This window comes from Marmota flaviventris, chromosome 8 (assembly GCF_047511675.1).
Source record: "Marmota flaviventris isolate mMarFla1 chromosome 8, mMarFla1.hap1, whole genome shotgun sequence".
Classification (NCBI taxonomy): domain Eukaryota; kingdom Metazoa; phylum Chordata; class Mammalia; order Rodentia; family Sciuridae; genus Marmota; species Marmota flaviventris.
Window position 1 is genome coordinate 328,473 of NC_092505.1, and position 18,557 is coordinate 347,029.

The window sequence follows — 18,557 nt, forward strand, 5'->3', positions numbered from 1 at the left end:
AGCTACAAACAGAGAAAGTGGAACAGAGGAGGAAGAACAACAGAGCAGCACTGCCAGGCGAGGTACCCAGGGATGCAAGGCCAGTGCATGGGCCTCTGGCCTGTGGCTCCCACAGCCGGGCTCTGCACAACAGCAGGAAACAGGCCACCCTCTCCACATGCCTCACCAGCCCTGACCACAGCCACTGAGGGCGGTGAGCAGGGTACAGGTGCACAGGATCACCCTCCGTCTCATTGCTGCTTGAGTCCTGATGGTGGGTGTGACACTTGTTAACAGAGCAAAGCAAAACCAATAGTTGGGATTCAACAAAAATAATGTGTTCAACCTCGGGCCTCTCTTCCAAAATGTCTCATTAACTGACCAGCAGCATCCCGGCCCCCATGGCTCTTGACTACACTTGGACAAGATGCAGAGTCTGCCCCTACTCAAACCTGGTCAGCAGCCACTGTGACAAGCAGGGTGGGAGAAGCAATGTCATGTGACTTCCAAAGCTGGTCATGGGAAGCAACACAGCCCTACCTGGCTCCACCAGGATTCCTGAAGTCCAGCACAGGGAGCCACATGCTGAGGAGCCATGCAGGAGTCTGTGAACCCAACAGCCTTGCGGGGAAGCCAGTCTCATGCTCCCACTCTGGCTGGGCAGGTGGAGTGAGCACTCTCCGAGGTGACTGAGGCAGACCAGAGGCTGTAGAGGGGCTGCTCAAACACCAGCTATGGTGTTACATTGGAAATCATGCCAAGCTCCTCAGAGTCGGAGCATACGCATGTCTACATGTGTGTTCATACATACATCAACAGCACAGAGCAGGACTCGTGCTGTGAACAGGGCGGGCTCTGGGACGATGGAGGGACCCAACGTAAAGTACAGACATTGGACACCCTGGTGCTTATACTCCCAAACACAGCACTTCCAGCCTCCAGGATAGACTCGTGTGTTTAAAAACATACAAACAAAACCCACTCTGAAACTACAGGATCAAAGAGAAGACCTGTTTTTAATTTTCACGGCCATCAAGAGGTCATCTGTCACAGTGACTTGCACTCCCACAGCGAGGTCCGAAAGTGCATTTCCCCTTGTCTTTGACAGCACCAGGCACCATAAGAGGTAAGATGTCTGGCCATTTGATGAGAGAGAGATGGCTCCCTTCAATCTGCATGCATGTCCATGTCCACGTCCACTCACCAGGTGGACAAATCTTCATGTTCATTGCCTCCATTTCCTCCACTTTGAATGTCCATTCACTTTACTTGGCTGATGAGTCCTTCAGAAGGAAAGTGCACCCCCTGGCCTAGCACTCATCCCCAGCCCTTTACTCTCCTCCTCCAGGCCTCCAGCCTTGCCTGCAAAGACAACCCCACTTGAAGGCTACTCTCACATACTCCTGGTGTTTGCAACTTTCATGGTTAAGAACGTTCAGAGCTTTGATTTTCTGAAGTCCATGCTCACTGATGGTGTTCTCCAGGGCAGGCCAGCCACTGAGTAACCTTTGCTGGCACCCATGCACACACTGCAGACCTCTCGTGCACCCAGCCACTGTCCCCACCTGAGGTTACTAGGAAGGTTAGTGTCTCCAAAATCAGGCCTTCCTCACTAGCATTGTTTCAGAAATTGTACTGGCTACTCTCAGAACTCTTCTTTCTCCTTCTACAGATTATTGCTTCCAATTCCAACTTTAAGAAAAACACCATCCACTGATATTCAGACTGAACAGCAATATGCTCACACATTGATTTGGAAACTATCAGTTTAACAATACTGTTTTTCCACTAGAAAACTTTCATGTTTCTTCATATGATAGGATCTTGGTTATTTCTTCAAAATAGATTTTATAATTCTTTTTTTTTAAATATTTTCTTAGTTATATATAGATACAATATCTTTATTTTATTTATGTTTTAATGTGGTGCTAAGGATCAAACCCAGTGCCTTACATGTGCTAGGTAAGTGCTCTACCACTGAGCCACAACCCCAGGCCTAGATTTTATGATTCTAATGTAAATTTATTATTTCTTGCAAATCTATTAATAAGTATAAGACAATTTATTTTGCTGGGAATGAGATATTTTTCAAACTTCAAAAGAGAAATACTGTTTGAGAAAAGCCATTGATTCTTGCATGTCTGCAGCCTTTGTACCTATGAAACTGAAAACTCTAATAATAAGCAGTCACCTGGGTTTCCGAGTTATAAAATAGTCACCTACAAAGGGACAGCAGCCTTCTGCTCCACTGCTGTGGTCACCAAAGCAGCGTGGAGGGAGTGAGCTCTGCGAGTGTGTGTTCACCCCCAGGGTGGGAGCAGCAGGCCACGTGTGCAATCAGTGTGTATCTGCTGAGTTTTGGCAAACAGGCTTTAAGAGGTTTCAAAGTTTCCTTCAATTCCAATTTGACTCTGTTTGGGTTTTTTTGCATGAATACATATGTGGCATTTAAAGAGTCCCCTCACCACTCTTTTTGTTGATCTATTATAAAATATATCGTTCTGCATGATGCTCTGTGCCAGTCCTCACAGTCATCTGCCATGACCATCTCTCATTCTGCAGCCTGTCTTCTTCGTCTCTTGAGGGAGACACTGTCCATTTTAACATAGTCCAACTCTTCCACCTTCCCCCTTCTGGCTGCTGCTAGGGAGCGCCTGTGACGTCAGAAGCCCCTCCACCTCCAGCAGCGACGATCTCCTCTAAGGCCTTCCACAGGCTGCACGGTATCTGAATCTGGCACTGGGCCTCACACATCTACACTGACCTGTGTGTCCAGTGTCGTACTTCACACAGGGACAGGCAGCTGTGTGGGCACCCAGCTGGGGAGGCCACCTCTCCCATGGGCCAGGTCTGCAGCATGAGCACCAGCATCTGGGCTGCCCCTGCCCACCACTGCAGAGTCCCACAGTGACCACAGCTTTACAACAGCTGTCCACATCTGGCAGGCAAACCCTCCTATGCTGTCCTTTTTGGAGCATATTTTAGAACCCTTCACCTACACGTGGATATGAATTTTGGAATTAGCCTGTGAAGTGCCACACAAAAGAAAACTCTTGAAATGTCAATGTAGCGTGGGAAGATGGTTTTATGACGTCCGCCCAGCACGAGTGAGAAAACTGTGCCTGGCCATCCCCAGGTAACAGCAAGTCCTACCTGGAAGGAGATCTGACCATATCAGGGCTGCCAATCACAGTCTGGGCCTCTGGATCCCACTATCTAATGTCAGACACATTACTTTTCCAGTCCTTTATAAAATATGTTTATATCCAAATCCAGTTTTCAAGCCAAGCTTAGTGAGCAGTATAATGCTGTAAAACGCCTATTGGTAGAGACCCTACCTTGGATGAGTGGAATGTAGCGAGCCAGGAGCTTGGCCCTTTTCTTCTCATACCCTTTTTGAGTGATGTCACCTAAAACAACAAGGGGAAAGATAATTACATTTCTTCTACACCTTAAAATTTTTTTACTAAAAATTAACATATAATTGAAAAACTGGACACCATGTTAGCATCTTCCAAGTGGGAGGGTGGCTCGGTCCACAGGTGGATCACTCAGCCAAAGCAGCAACACTGGTGGCACGCACAGCCACATGGACAGGCCTTGTGCTCAAAGGCTGCACACCAGCTACTCCACGCACATGGCCCTGGAAGGCCAAACCACAAGACTGGAGTAGACAGGGCTGCCAGTGCTCGGAGGAGGGAAGGACTTCATCAGAGGACAGGACAGCTGGGTGGTGGAATTGTCCTACAGCCCAACTGTGGTGGTGGTTACACAATTGTATGCATTTGTCAAAAACTCAGAACCATAAGCCAGGAAGGGGAAATTTTATTATAGGTAAACAATACTTGAATTTTTAAAAATTGTGAACAGCATCCCTTGGGAGCTAGTCAAAAATGCAGACTGGGGCCATACCCCAAACCGACAGCATCCCCTAAGACAATCACCAAACTCCTTACATAATTTTCGTGAATGTTCCAGTTTTAGAAAAATCAGAAAAAGGGGCCCACAGGACACGGACCCCCGCCCCAGGCCAAGCAGTGTCCCTGGGTGAGAGCCTGGGAAAAAGGACTGATGCTCCAATAAATTCCCACGGAACAGAATAGGCTGAGAGCACATTAAGCCACCCAAGAGTGAGAGAGGTAACAGGTCTTCAAGGAAACCCAGTTTGTTTGTTTGTGGTGCTGGGGATCCAAACCAGGGCCTCATACATGTGAGGCGACACCCCAGCCCATGGGAACACTCTTGATCTAAGCTGCTATTTGGTTCCTACACAAAACTAGAAATGCTAACAGTGGATCTTCAATGTTTTTCTGTAGACTTTCTTTAGGCCAAAATGCATATTATAACAAATTTACAATCAGCTTTTAAGTACAACTGCATATTAGTACCACCTCCACTGCTACTATTCTTCAAATTTTTAGTGTTTGGTAAGCATTCCTCCACTCGCTTCCATCTACCGTCCCTCCCTAGATAACACGAGCAGTGAGGGTAGTCAGAAGACAGGAGCTGCTGTCATTCACTGAGTGCTTACCCAAGTATTTCCTTCAGATGAATTCTTGAATTTACCTTGACTATAGGGTTTGACTGCATCTAAGTTGAGCCTCTTTGGGAACTCTGGGTGCACATTAACATGCAGAAGAGGAGCCTGAGGCCATGGAAAGCCAGGACTGCGGCACAGCCCAGCAGCTGCTCAGGTTCAGGCTGGGCTGCCACACGCCCTTCCCACTAGGCAGCCCACCCTCCTCCAGAGCCCACTGAGGACAGCAGCCCACACAGCTGGGCCCTCCCCACAGCTCTCCTGTGTCTCCACTCTCCCTTGATGCACACCAAAAACGTTTAAGGCTCTTGGTTAATGCAGACAGGGATTCTGTTGGCTCAATACTATAAGAAAGGATAACAGAAAGATATATACACATGGTTCTTTAAAATAGCCACAGTCGACATGCTCAAGAACTTAAAAAACATTACCGAGATAAACTGAGGAAGACCTAAGGAAATGCACAGATATGCCACTTTCATGAATCTGAAAACTCAAAAACTGCAAGGACATCATTTCTCTACCAAAGGATCTTCAGTCAGTCCAATCAAAAGTCTTACAGGTTTTATGCATGAAAACGGACAAGCTATTCTGAAGTCTATGTGGAAACAGAGAGCCAAGGTTAGCTGCATCAAGCTTGAAGACATAAAAAAGGACAAACTTGCTGTCTATTTATGCAGTGGACTGATAAGCTACAGTTGAAATGGCAGCTGAGGAGACAGGAGGTGGGGGCAGATCCTGTCCCCAGCAGAGGGGAACTGCAGCTCCCTAAACCCAGGTCCTGGACGCACAAGGACAAAAATGAAGACTTCTCTCACTTCATTCACATAATTCAGCTCCAGATGGTCCAGAGAACAACAGCGCCTCTAAAAAAAAAAAAAACACACAGGAAGTGTCCTCCTGTCCTGAGGCAGGGAACCTCTTAAACAGGAGGCCCAGGCACCAACCTCACAGAAGGTGAAGACAGTAATTCAGAGCCTGAGGAGGAAGCAGAATAGTGAGACATGCCTCCTTCTGCAGGACTGCGCAGACCAGGCGTGGGGGCTGGTGACCTTCCTGCTTATCTTAAGGGAAATCTATCCTCTCACAGTTCCAAGGTTCAGAAGTCTGAATTAAGTCTCACAGCAGGCCTAGCCTGGCTCAGTGCGCCAGGATAAACCACCCTGGGCCGCTCTGCTCTGGGGCTGCTGGCCTTCCTCCCGTGGCTTGCCAGTCCACTTACCTGCACACTCACAGGACCCTCTGCCTCCTACCAAGCACACTGTGACAACACAAAGGATCTACCAGGAAATCTCAAGCAAGATCCCTAATCACAATCTGTAAAAATCCCTTCTAGAAATAAGGCAGCACTGATTCCAGTTTCCAGGGATGAGGACTTGCTACTTTTGTGGCCACCACTGTGAACACTGCAGTGGACAACCAATCTCTCTCTCACACACACACAGTAGTTAAGGTGCCTGTGTTTCCTCAATCTGCCGCAGGTCAATGACTGTGGACTCAGCCTGGCCATTCTTTCCCAGTGACTTATATCATCTTGGTGCAGAGCAAGGCTACAAGTGCCACCTGGGGGCCAGGACCAGTTCTCCCAGGGAAGACCCCCATGCTGACCACTTCACACCAGTGATGGCCTCTGGGGGTCAATAGTGGCTCTCACAGTTCCTGCCCGTAGTGCTGCCTGCCTCTGTGCCTCCGGGACACCAGTGCCCACAAGGCCCATCAGTGATGCTGGGGCCTACTTGAAACTGCCCTTTCTCTATTTGTTTACAAAACAGTCCCAGCTACACAGGAGGCTGAGACAGGAGGATCAGTGAGCCCCAGAGTCAGGGGCCCACAGGAGCAACACAGCAAGACCTCATCTCAAGCAAAACAAAAACACCCCTGGGGGAATACACCACAGTGTGGTCAGACAATGCCAGTGTCAGTCAGTCAGAATGGGCCAGAGCTAGTGTATCAACACAATCTGACCTTAAGAACATGTGTCCATAAGGTTTTAGACATGCAGACAGCACAACAGATTGTTTAAGCGCATGTGGGAATTGGGGAGAAGCTGGGCAGGGAGGAGATGGAATCCGAAAGCTGTGCTTCAACTCTGTAACGGTCCTCTAAAAACAGATCTGAGCTGGGCGCAGTGATGCACACCTGTAATCCCAGCAGCTCGGGAGGCTGGCAAGTTCAAAGGCCAACCTCAGTAACTTAGGAAAACCCTGTCTCAAAATACAAATAAAATGGGCTAGAGATGTGGCTCAGTGGTTAAGCACCCCTGGTTTCAATCTCTGGTACCAAAAAAAAAAAGAAAGAAAGAAAAAAGATCTGAAATTCATGTGGCAAAATCTTAATTTTTTGAAAAGTTAGGTGGTAGATACATGGGTTTGTATACCATACACTTCATAAGTTTTCTGTATGTTTGAAATAGCTCACAATTAGAAGATAATTAAATATGAACCAGTCATTCATGTCCAACAGCTTCTGTTCCCCTTTCTCTCTCTTTAGTGCTGGGGGTTGAACCCAGAGCTTCACACATGCTAAGGGCATGCTCTGCCACGGAGCCACATCCCCAGCCCAACAGTTTCTAACATTCCGGGGTCAAGCTGACTTCCGTGGGCAGCTGGACTGCATCTTCTAAGGACCAGCAGCACCTGCTCAATGTGAAGGTTTGCAGTATTTCCTACAGTGCTCATGAGCTCATGTAAATTAACCCATTTAACTGGAGAAAGACCCTGAATGTGCACTTGGAACGTAAAGGCAGACAGAGAGTAGTGTCACAAAGAAGAGTAAACGGGGTTTTTCCATAAAATCATGGCTTTTCCCTGACAAGGCAGTTGTCAATTACACAGCTATGTTGTACACAGCTCTCTTTTAAAAGAGCAGGCATTAATGGAAAAATGGTTTTCAACATTGAGTAGCAAGCTGAAGTCACACTACAGCATCACCCTCCTGGACATTCCTCATCAGAACCTAGATACCTGGGCTGGGCATGGAGCTCAGTGGTAGAACACAGACTAGACGTGTACAAGGCCCTGGTTCAATTCCACAGTGTGCGCACGCGCACACACAAAACCCATTCCTAGAACTTGGGCCACTCCTGATACTGAAGGGCTCACATCACCCACTCTGACGTTCCCCAACCTGTTAGTGGCAGCGCTCGTTCTAGTGAACACCTCAGAGGACTAAGAGCAGAAGAGCTGCCCACGAAGTAGCCTGTCCTGTGTGCCTGGTGGTACCTTCCAACAGGTGTCTGTCCTCAAGCCAGGAAAACCCCCACCCTGCTACCCACAACTCCACCCTGGGCTGAGCCCACTGGTTCTCTCTGCTGGCCAGACCGCACTCATGCTTAGGCCTGCCATTCTGACTTCCCAGGATCTAGGCTGTTGTCAGTTTATTTATTTTCAGATTTTAAAAATCTCTTCAATCATTCAGTGAGATTTGGAGGACAGTCACCTTTACTGATGGGTGGTCAGAGAAATGACCAGGAAGCTCAAACTCCACAAATGTCTCCTCCTCCCAAAGCCCTCCCCGGCCTCAGCGCACAAGAGCCAGGCTGCACCCTGCCCCGTGTGGGTATGGCTTCCTGAGGTTCCTGATGCCTCCTAGCATGACTCAGTTCTTCCAAGGGGGAAGCTTGCATTCCGATGACTTCCACATCCCCCTCTAGCCAGCTTTCCAGGCACCTCTGCATCTCAGAGATGGGGCATACCTTCCTGGTGCTCTGTCTCTCTGGTGGCAGAAGCCCCACCTCCCAGTCACTCTTTCGGAAGCTCCAGGCACACAAACCCTGCTGGCTCCACTGTGAACACCTATCTACCCCAGTGTCTCAGCACTGTACAGTTGCTACACGTTCTTTAAACCAACTCTCTGTTCCCGTTCTAGACCCTTCAATCTACCTTTCAGATGCTACCAAAATAACCTTTGTCAATCAACGACAGAAGCCCAGACAAAGGTTATAAAGTAAGAACAAAGGACAGGCTGCTAGTGTAGATTAATCTGGGCTCAAAAGGAAATAAAATGCTAATACCCTCAGGACCCTTCCCCCTCCTCCACACCTGTAGTCAAAGCTATCTGCCTCTGGGAACTGTTCCTCCAACAAGCAGTTGTTAGTGAAGTACCTCCTGGGTGGCTCCCTACCCGCCCTTCTGGGCAGGTAAAGAGAGGTTCCCCTGGAAGGCTCCTTTCTCACGTTTTGACACTGTAGGCAAGATAAGAGAAGGGGGCATGAGAAAGGATAAAAAGGGTAGGACAGCCCACTCTTAGGGCACCAGCTCCTCTATAGAGGAGTTCCTCCCACCCCTTTCTGTTCTATCCTTTAAACAAAACTTATTGCTCTAGCCTCAGCATTGCTCAGGTGTTCAACCTCTGACATGGGGGAAACAGAACCCAGATCCTGATTTTCAACACAGGCTTCTAACACGGGTATCATCTCTGGTCTAATAATAATAATAATAATAATAATACTTATTATTATTAAAATATTATTAGTATTATAATAATGTTATTGATATTGAAATAATAAAATAATAATTATCATTATTATGTTGAGCCAGGGTCTCACTAAGTTGCCCAGGTTTTACTGAACTTGGAATCCTCCTGCCTCTGCCTCTCAAAGAGCTGGGATTACAGGCTTGTGCTACCACCCCCAGCAATTAGGAATATTTTAATTATTGCTTAATACCTTAATTAAAAAAAGAAAAAAAAAAAAGAACTGCTGGCTCCATTATATAAGAAGACCTGTTTAGAATAGCTGTCCTGGTGGCCCCTTGAGGACACAACAGACGGGCCACCTGTTTGGCAACACTCCTGAATTCTGGATGTGAGCACTGTATCCTGCACCCCCACATACCCTGATGGCAAGAGTGGGGACTGAAACAAGCAGGGGAGGAACTTGATGGCAGCGCTCTTCCTCCTGGGGGCTTCCAGCACAGCACACACTCTGTCAACGCTGTCCAACAGAGTGGCCACTAGCCAGGGTGAATATTTACATTTTAATTAGTTATGAGTAAATTAAACTGAACACGCAGTTCCCAACACCACTAGCCCTGCATGCAGTTCATGAAACAGAGTTCCACTTGGACTCATCTGCTGCACAGGATGACACACCGGGTGCTCAGGCAGCACAGCAAAGAACTAGTTCTGGAGACAGCAAGACCTGGCCAAGGCCTGCTCGTTCCTGGCAGGAGCCTCTCCTCAGCTTGTTGACAGCAGCCTGCTCACATGGCCTCACACAGCCTATCCTCTGGGCACGCACTTCCTGGCATGTCTTCTTCTTCTCCTGAGGATGCCGGTCCTACTGGATCAGGGTCCCCAGCCCATCTAACCTTCACCACCTCCTACAGTCCCCAACCTAGAGGTACAAGGGTGTCCTTGGAGTTTCAGGCCCTCTCAAGGCATGAACAGTTAACAGGGCCTAAAGAAGAAACAGGCCTTCCACTCCTTCCCTACTGCTAATGAATACAGAGCCCAAGGGCACTGTGCCCCCACCTCTGAGCTGGAGAACCAGGACACCCTAAGAACAGAGGCCATTTACTCCCCTTGTGTAAGGAGCACTCTTAGAAGTAAGTACCCAGACAGCACGAGCTGACAGCTAACTTGGACACCTGCCGCCTTATCCTTCTACCCCTTCTACAAGTAGCAGAAGGTAGCTGGCCGTAAGGATGACAGTGAGGTCATGCAGATTGCGAAGGAGGCTATGTAAGCCCTCATAGAACCACAGCTCCCCAGACAGAGGCACTCAGGGGGGCGCAGACTCCCTGGGGCCTGCTACCATCACAGAAGCACTCTCCCCCAACAAAGCCAAGTGGTACTGTCCTTGCAACCCATCAGAAGGGAAGAGGCAATCAGGGAGGTAACTGCAGACTCTCCCAGGAATGGTCCTTGCTGCTCTGCTGTCACTGTGAGACCCAACCCACTGCCACCCTGGCTGGAGCTACCTTCATCCACCATCGACAGACCACCTCAGCAGTCAAGAGACATGGCCTGCAGGTGGAATGTGATCTGGGAATAGTCCCCTTCTGTGTGTATTAAGAGTGTGTTCAGGGCTGCGGCTGTGGCTCGGTGGGAGAGCGCTTGCCTAGCATGTGTGAGGCACTGGGTTCAATCCTTAGCACCAACTATAAATAAATAAAATAAAGATGTTGTGTCTACCTACAATTAAAAAAAAAAAACAAAACAAAACAGTGTGTTCAATATAACTGCATTTGAAACGCACCCGGCTCTAGCTTAGTTCCTTCCACACTACTCAGGATGCCTTGTAGAAAGGAAGGGACAAACTGCAGACATCTTTCTAAGCAATTATCTACTGATAAACAATAGAGGTAAGGATTGTTTATAGCTGTTGTATATCTATCTAATGACTAAACAGCTTTTCTTTGCTAAACACTATGTAATTCCCCAGTCTTTTGAATAAACAAGTCACCGCTGGAGATGTTAGATAATTTCAGGGTATCAACATTAAACAACAAGCTTATGTCTCTGACACCAAGATACGCTCCACTGTAGACAAAACGCACAGCAAGTGGACAGCAGAGGCGGCCAGATGTGCAGGGGAGGGAGCACCTACCAGTCCCATGCTTTCCTCTACACTTTGCTGGGAACCTCAAGCTGCTCAAAACAATGATCTTAAAAAAAAAAAAAATGAACAATAAACAGGCAGAATAAAGTAAGATCTCCCTCTAACCTAATTCTTCTTCATTTCCACCCTTTCTTCAGTTATTCCCTGGCAGAGTAACAAAACACTCTAAGTGAACTCACCTTTACAGGAACTGAATACACCTACACCACATCTGATGTTAACACCTTAAAAGATTAAATACATGTTTTCAAAAATGAATTACAGCTCCTTAGTTCCAGCTCTGTTTGGACACTCGCCCTGACACTGACTAGAAGGTCACAGCAGCAGCACATGCTGGCTGCTCCGTGAGAATACCTTGAGGGGGAACATGGCTTCAGGGGTGGGCGACTCCAGATCCAGGCCCATGTCTCCATGAGGCACCTCCCCAGACTCACGACCCATGACTCTTCTCCAACCTCCAAGTCCAGGATGCGTGTTCACGTCACTTGGTGGAACTGAGATCAAAACATAGACAGGAACTCCACGGCCAAGGGGCTGCCCCGGAACACACCATCCTGACCCATGGCCACCCAGGAAGGGGGTCAGGGCCTCTCAGAGAAGGGTGCTCTGGAGACAGTTCCCTCCTCCTAGCCAACATGCCTGGCTGAGAGTCACAGGCTCCAGGACCAGTCAGAACCACTCTCCTCAAGGTCCTCTGGCCTAAAACTGGAGACAAGCACCAGCTGCGGAATCCTTCAGAAAGGCCAGTGGCACCCTGGTCACAGGAGCTGGTGCTGGTGCTGCAGTGGAGACAGAGGGCTGGGAGCACTGGGACCGGACAGAGGCGGCAATGCAGAACTACATGGCAAACAGTTAACACCACAGCACCTGCCTCACACAGGCACTCGATAGACACCAACTGGATGCAGTAAGGGATGTCTTCTCCAGAGCACCACCAGTACCACAGGCATCTCGGGTTTTTGCTCTGCCCCAGCCTCATGTGGGACAGAGACCATGTGTCAGCACCTGTCCCACAACAGCCCTGCACAGCCCCTCACCCAGGGAGAGGCACCTGTTCTCAAGGACCAGAGGTCCTATAGGATTGCTTCCCCTTGCTGTGGACCCCTGGGCTCTCTGCACACGGTCCTCCCCAGAAGAGGCCCTCTCCTGCCACAGGCCTCCCACTGCACAGCCCTCCACCCAGTTTCTCACCTTGACTTGGGTGCCCTGCTCAGGGAGGCCTCTCCTGTCCTCTCCTGGGGCTCCTGCACCCACTCCCACTCCTGCTGCCTCCTTACTGCTCTGAACAGCACTTGTGCATGGTCTATGCACACCATTACCTCTCCCCTCAGAATGGCATCTGAGAAGCAGAGGCTCTTGTCTTGGGAGCTGCGCTGGTCCCTGAGCACATATCTACAGGTGACTATGAACACAACAGCCTCCTTGGTGTGCAGCTGTGTGCTTCACACTCCACAGCACCACAGGGCCACAGCTCAATGGGGTCACAGGCCCACAGTCCAGAGGGGCCACAGCTCCACAGGTCCACAGGGCTACCGGCCCACAGTGCCACAGGTCCATAGCTCCATAGGTCCACAGTCTACCGAAGCCACAGGTCCATGATTCCACAGGTCAACAGGTCCACAGTCCCACAGCTTTATAGGGCCACAGGTCCACAGTCTGTAGGGGCCACAGGTCCACAGAGCCACAGCACGATAGGGCCACGTTCAGACAGCCAGGGCTCCCTCACATCCTTGCTCTATTGGCCCTCACACCACCAGACTTTCCCCACCTCACCATTATGCACACAGCTTCTCAAGCTAAAAACCCAGAATTCAGTTCCTGGTTTCTGCCTGCTGCCACCCCAAGCATCCAGGCCTGGGAAAAGCACTAGAGTTCTACCTTGGGAAGTCACCAAGGATCTAGCTGAATGGGCCAAGAGTGCCTTGCTCTCAGCAGAGCCTTGAAGAATGCTTAACCAACTACAGCCTGGGCTCAGGGGGGAACACCCTGCTCTCCAAGTATCACAATGGAAAACTACATTAGAGTCAGTCACAGGCCACAGAGCTGAGAGGGGTAAACAGTCCAGTGCACGCACCAACAACTGAGCCCTGGTACAACCCAAACAACAGGCGACCAGAGAGACACACTTATGCCAACACCTCCAGTGCAACACACATGCACCAACAACAGAGCCCCAGTATACTCCCAAACAGCAGGTGACACACTTATGTCAACACCTTCGGATGAAGCAGCCCTCTGACCCAGGGGTCCTAGAGACCCCAAGCAGCAGCTCATGCCCTCCAAGAAGCAGTACTGCCGTAGGTTAGATGTCTGGGATTTGTGTGCAGCTCTCCTGGAAGGTGAGGAGGAGATGGTGCCTCCTGGCCAAGGGAGAAGGAGGAGGCAGGTGGAAAAGGAAGCTGTGGGCCACAGCAGCTCTGAGAGTTTCAGCCAGACCCTGAGTCTAGCAGGACCCTCCCCAGGGGCCAGCCTGTGGATGTGTGGACCCAGAGGACAGCAGCAGAGGCCAGCAGTGGACCATGCTCTAGGGGGCCAACTCCACACAACAGTACTCTCCAGCTCGGCCTGGCCTCCAGCAAGAGGATGAGAGCAGCATATTCATCTCCTCCGAAAACCTGGGTTCAGAGCAACAAAGACCACAGCCTGGTTCACTGCTTTCCTGAGCAGCCTTACTGAACTGGAAAACTGTTATTTAAAAAAACCTATGTATCTAACCAATTCCAGAGCATCTTGCTTAGAAACTATGAACCATCACCATTTCACTTGTTAATGAATTCAGTGAACTCTCTTAAGAATACCTAAAATCTGCCAGGTGCTAAGGACGTGAAAATGAACAGATCAGGGCTGGGAGTGTAGCTCAATGGTAGAGCACATGCTTAGCATGTGGAGACTCTGGGTTCCACACCCAACACTGCAAAAAAGAAAAAATAATTACAGATCAAAATTTCCTCTTCAAGTGTTCCTTATAAGTCAGCAGAGATGAGTTGAGCAAACAAATCATACAGCATTGTGATAAATTCTCCAGGAGTGATACTGAATGAGCTTCAAAGAAGCAGAGCAGCAGGGACCTGCTGACTCTGAAGGGTGAAGAGGGTCTTAATGGAAGTCAGAAATTCAACAAGAAAGTTTAAACTCAGTCATAAGACAAAGGCAGGAGCTGAACAGGCAGGGGACATTGGCAATGAAGCATGAGAAAAGTTTACAGTATTAAACTTAAATCATGGTATTGATATTCCTGTTTTAAATTGAGGCTTGAATGACAAAAATTTGTATGTGTTTGATGTATACATCTTGAAAAGCTTGAACGTAAATATATACCCATGAAACGTGGTTGGATCTGGAAGGTCTGCCCAGAGCTCAGCGTGCTGAGGACACGTCCACGTGGCAGGAAGCTCAGAGGCAGGCTCTTAGGCAGTAGTGGCTCAGGAGGGCTCTGACCAGCAGGTCCATCCATTTGATGGATTAATGATTTGTATTACTGGTAAATGGTGAAAACTGCAGGCAGGTGGGGCATGGCTGGAGAGGCATGGCCTTGGGGACTGGGCCGTGCCTGGCCCTTCCCCCAAACCCTCTTCCTGGCTACCACAGCTGACAGCTCTCCTCTGCCACACCCTCACACCATGACATATCTGTCTTGGGGCCAGCTGACCATGGACCGAACCTCTAAAATCACAAGCCAAAATAAACCTTCCCCTCCTCCAAGTTGTTCTTGTCGGGTCTTTTAGACACAGCGATGAAAGGCTAACACACTGTCACCATAAACATGACAATCACCTCTAAAAGTCTGCTCCCTCCCTTTCTGTTGTGAGATAAGAACAGAGAACATAGAATCTACTTTCCTAAAAGACTTCTAGGCATACACTAGAGGACTGTTAACCATATACACCATGCAGTACAGTGGGTCTCCAGGAGTTACTTATCTTGCTGTGACCGGCACCTCCCAGATTCTCCCTGCCCAGCCCTGCCACCACCATTCTACTCTCTGCTTCTACAAATGTGACTGTTTTGGACTCGTTTATACAAGTAGGGTCATGTGCTATTTGACCTGCTATTGAAATTCTTTTTTTTTTTTTATTCGCCATATTGGTGACTGAACCCAATACCTCATACATTCTAAGCAAGTGCTCTACTACTGAGTTCCATTTCCAGGTCTCTTTTAAAATTTTATTTTGAGATAGCGTCTGGCTAAGTTGCCCAGGCTGGCCCCAATCTTGCAATCCTCCTGCCTTGGCCTCCCAATAGCTGAGATGATAGGCATGCCCCAATGGCACTGAAATTCTTCAAGAAATGTATAAGTCAAAATTCTGTTAAAGGACAATTCACTTGGATGAGTTATTATGAAAAAGAAATAAATGCTGAAAGGAATATTCCTGAATCATAAGCAGCCAGTCAATTCATATAATTTTTATAAATTCAAAGACCTGAAACACTTGGTTGTTCATATATATATTATTCATATTATAATTATATATTATATATATAAACAGAAATCTTGTGTATCAGGCAACAGCTTAAAATGTTATAAAAATACAAATAAATCTATGAAAACATCTAATAAAAGCTGCATAGCCAGCATCTCTCCAATGTTCTGGACTCAGGGTCCCTTCACAATCTTAAAAACTGAGATTTTGTTTACAAGGATCACATCTATCAATATATATCAAATTAAAACTTAAACAGAAATTTTTAGAATATTTACTTCACTTAAATTTTTAAAATGAATCTATCATGTTAACATAAATGATACTGTTAATAAAAAACACAGATTTACAGAAACTTCCACTCGGCAGCTTTGGGTCTTTAGTGACTGGCCTCTTGGAGACACTGGATGCACCTGTGCTGGTACTCAGCTGCTCAGAGCATGGTCCTGTGGAAACCCAGGTGGAGCGCCCCTCACAACGGCTGGAAAGGAAAGGGGCAGGAAGCCTCTTCAGCACTGTAGACAGGCTCTCTAAAGCGGCACCCCCACCAAAAAAAGGAAGGAAGGAAGGAAGGAAGGAAGGAAGGAAGGAAGGAGAGAAAAGAAAAGAGAGAAGAGAAGAGGGGCTCGGGTACCAGGGATTGAACTCGGGAACTCGACCACTGAACCACATCCCAGCCCCTTTTTGTATTTTATCTAGAGACAGGGTCTCACTGAGTTGCACCTCGCTTTTGCTGAGGCTGGCTTTGAACTCGGGATCCTCCTGCCTCAGTCTCTTCAGCAGCAGGGATTACAGGTGTGTACCACCACATCCAACCCCACTATGTTTCTTGAAGAATAGCTGCAGCACAGAGTCTAAAGCCCACCTGTCAACTTTCCACACTGTGACATTAAGCCTGTAGGTCTGCCTCTGAACAGATCTGTATGTGATTTTGGACAATCATTTGGAGAATAGGGTTCACAGAATTGTGTAGATCTTTTGACATATTTTATCACATAATATCAAAAACTTAAGCATTTCTTAATATTGCAACAATATCAAAAAATCTTTTGAGTACTAGGAATACCACAAATAGTAGATAAAATTTTTCAAATTTTTGCTTAAAAAGCACAATATTATTGTTCATAAATTGTCAGTTATTTTCTCTCATTTCTTTTCCAGAAAATATTCACCAAATGTGCAAGTCTGCAGTTTGTCTGCTATCCACTTGTCCAAGTGCACATAGCATTTCACAAGAGCAGCTATCCACACACCAGCTGCAGGTTGAACTGCACAGCTGCAGCTTCGGCAGGCAGGTGCTCCACAGAAGCACACACATGCCCTGCCCTTATCATGGACTGCTGAGAAGGTAACATTTGCAGGTAGAGATTTTTGAAAATTCATCTTTCCTGCTTTATCACTGTAGGGTTATGTAAAAGTGGCACTTTTTTTTTTTTTTTTTTTTTTAACTGTGAGTAGGGCAGTGGTGAGTAAAACCATGCCTTAGTACTGTTGGAGTCCAGGCCTGGACTCCTGCTAAGCACAGCAGCTTTCCCTAGCATGGGTTCGGACCATCAGCACACATTAACAATGGAGGAACAGAATTGCCATTTCAGCATTATTATGAAAGAAGCTTTTCCTCACATGCCCCAGGCAGGATCTCAGGGACCCTGAGGTCTATGATCCCTGGTTTGGGAACATGGGCAGATCACACCTGGAAGGGAACACAGGAAGCACACACCAGAGGTGGCAATGGAAAAGGCCAGGGTCAAAGAAGACCCCTCTATCCTACTCTTCCTCTGTGCCCTCCTTCACTGCCACAGGTGTGCACTGCTTTGACACAAGACTGTATGGGGCCTTATGCTCCATGGAAAAAACAGAGCCAAACCTGACCTTTGGAGCTGAACTTGACCTTGCACCAGAGGCACTCTACAATCACTGAATCAATGCCTGTGCATAAAGATGCAAACACAGAAAGAGGGAGAACTCCAAAAGGGCAAACAAGTACAAGGAGAGGGCCAAGAAAGTATTCACATCAAAAATGCCAGGGAAGGCTCAAAACAGGGCATCTGGGCTGGGCTGACACAGACTGAACAGAACTCAGACATGAGAACATTTACATTCCATAAAATATTTAGAAGCACAACAAATGCTTGTTGACACTAAGACAACTTCATACTGCCATTTTGGGAAATAAGAAGTGTATCACATATTTTAAAAATTAAAGACAATTGAAAAGGAAAAATACTATCTGAAAGAAGTTCTTCCTGGTAATGCACAAACTGAGCTTCTCAACCCCTTTTCATTTGACTCCATCCAGGCTGGAGTCCCTGCATTATTAGAATGCAAGAAAACATGCAACAGACCAAAGTCAAAGTTATGAAATAGATCTATTAACCAGATTAAAAAAAAATGTAACCTATTGTGTGGGCATTTCCTCTCTAACTCACTGCAGGCCACTAACACAAAGAACAAACCTTACACCATTGTCTGTATTTTTAAAGCAGTTTGGCAGCATTAACTTCTAGATACTATATAGCACTGGTTGCCAAAATCAGCTGCAAGGTGTGTCCAAGGCAACTTCTTAGAATAACAGGTAAAGCACAAAGGCTTGGGAATTCTTTTTTAAAAATCACAATTGTGCTTCTAACAAGCTCACTTTCATCCATGAACATTCTAATATGCCTTCGGAAGCCACAGGTATGAATTCTGTGTGTGTTCATGGAAGAAGAGTGGGTTCCAGGGAGTTCCACCCTTTATCCTCATGGTGACATGAAGGAGGTCCTAAATCAAGTATGGCACAATGGCCAGAAAAACACAAAAACACAGGAGCAAGAAAATAGCTATGCTTTATTCCCTCCTGGGATCCATAATAGAAACTCAGTAAACCCAGCCCACAGGAGGAAATCAGAACAAAGTTGGATTCCCCAAGGTCCCACCCATCACTGCTGCAGATGAGAATCAAGAGCACTCTGGGACCACGCCCTGTGTGAGGCATGAAGGAAGGAGGGGACGCTGCCCACTAGTCTCCTCTGCCAGGCTTCCCAGGTGGTCCAGGCACCATCTACCACCACTTCCA

General features: G+C 47.6%; 1 protein-coding gene across 8 annotated transcripts in view; it reads right to left on the minus strand.

The window, feature by feature from the left end:
• Positions 1 to 18,557, minus strand: part of Dip2a (disco interacting protein 2 homolog A) — a 92,315-nt gene that overhangs the window by 70,221 nt on the left and 3,537 nt on the right. For all 8 annotated transcript variants that reach the window (XR_011708240.1, XM_071614951.1, XM_071614950.1 and 5 more), the window contains exon 2: positions 3,318 to 3,389. Coding sequence is in view for 7 of the 8 variants with exons in the window: in XM_071614951.1 (XP_071471052.1) it covers positions 3,318 to 3,389 (72 nt within the window). In the remaining variant the exon portion in view is untranslated. The remainder of the gene's footprint in view (positions 1 to 3,317; positions 3,390 to 18,557) is intronic.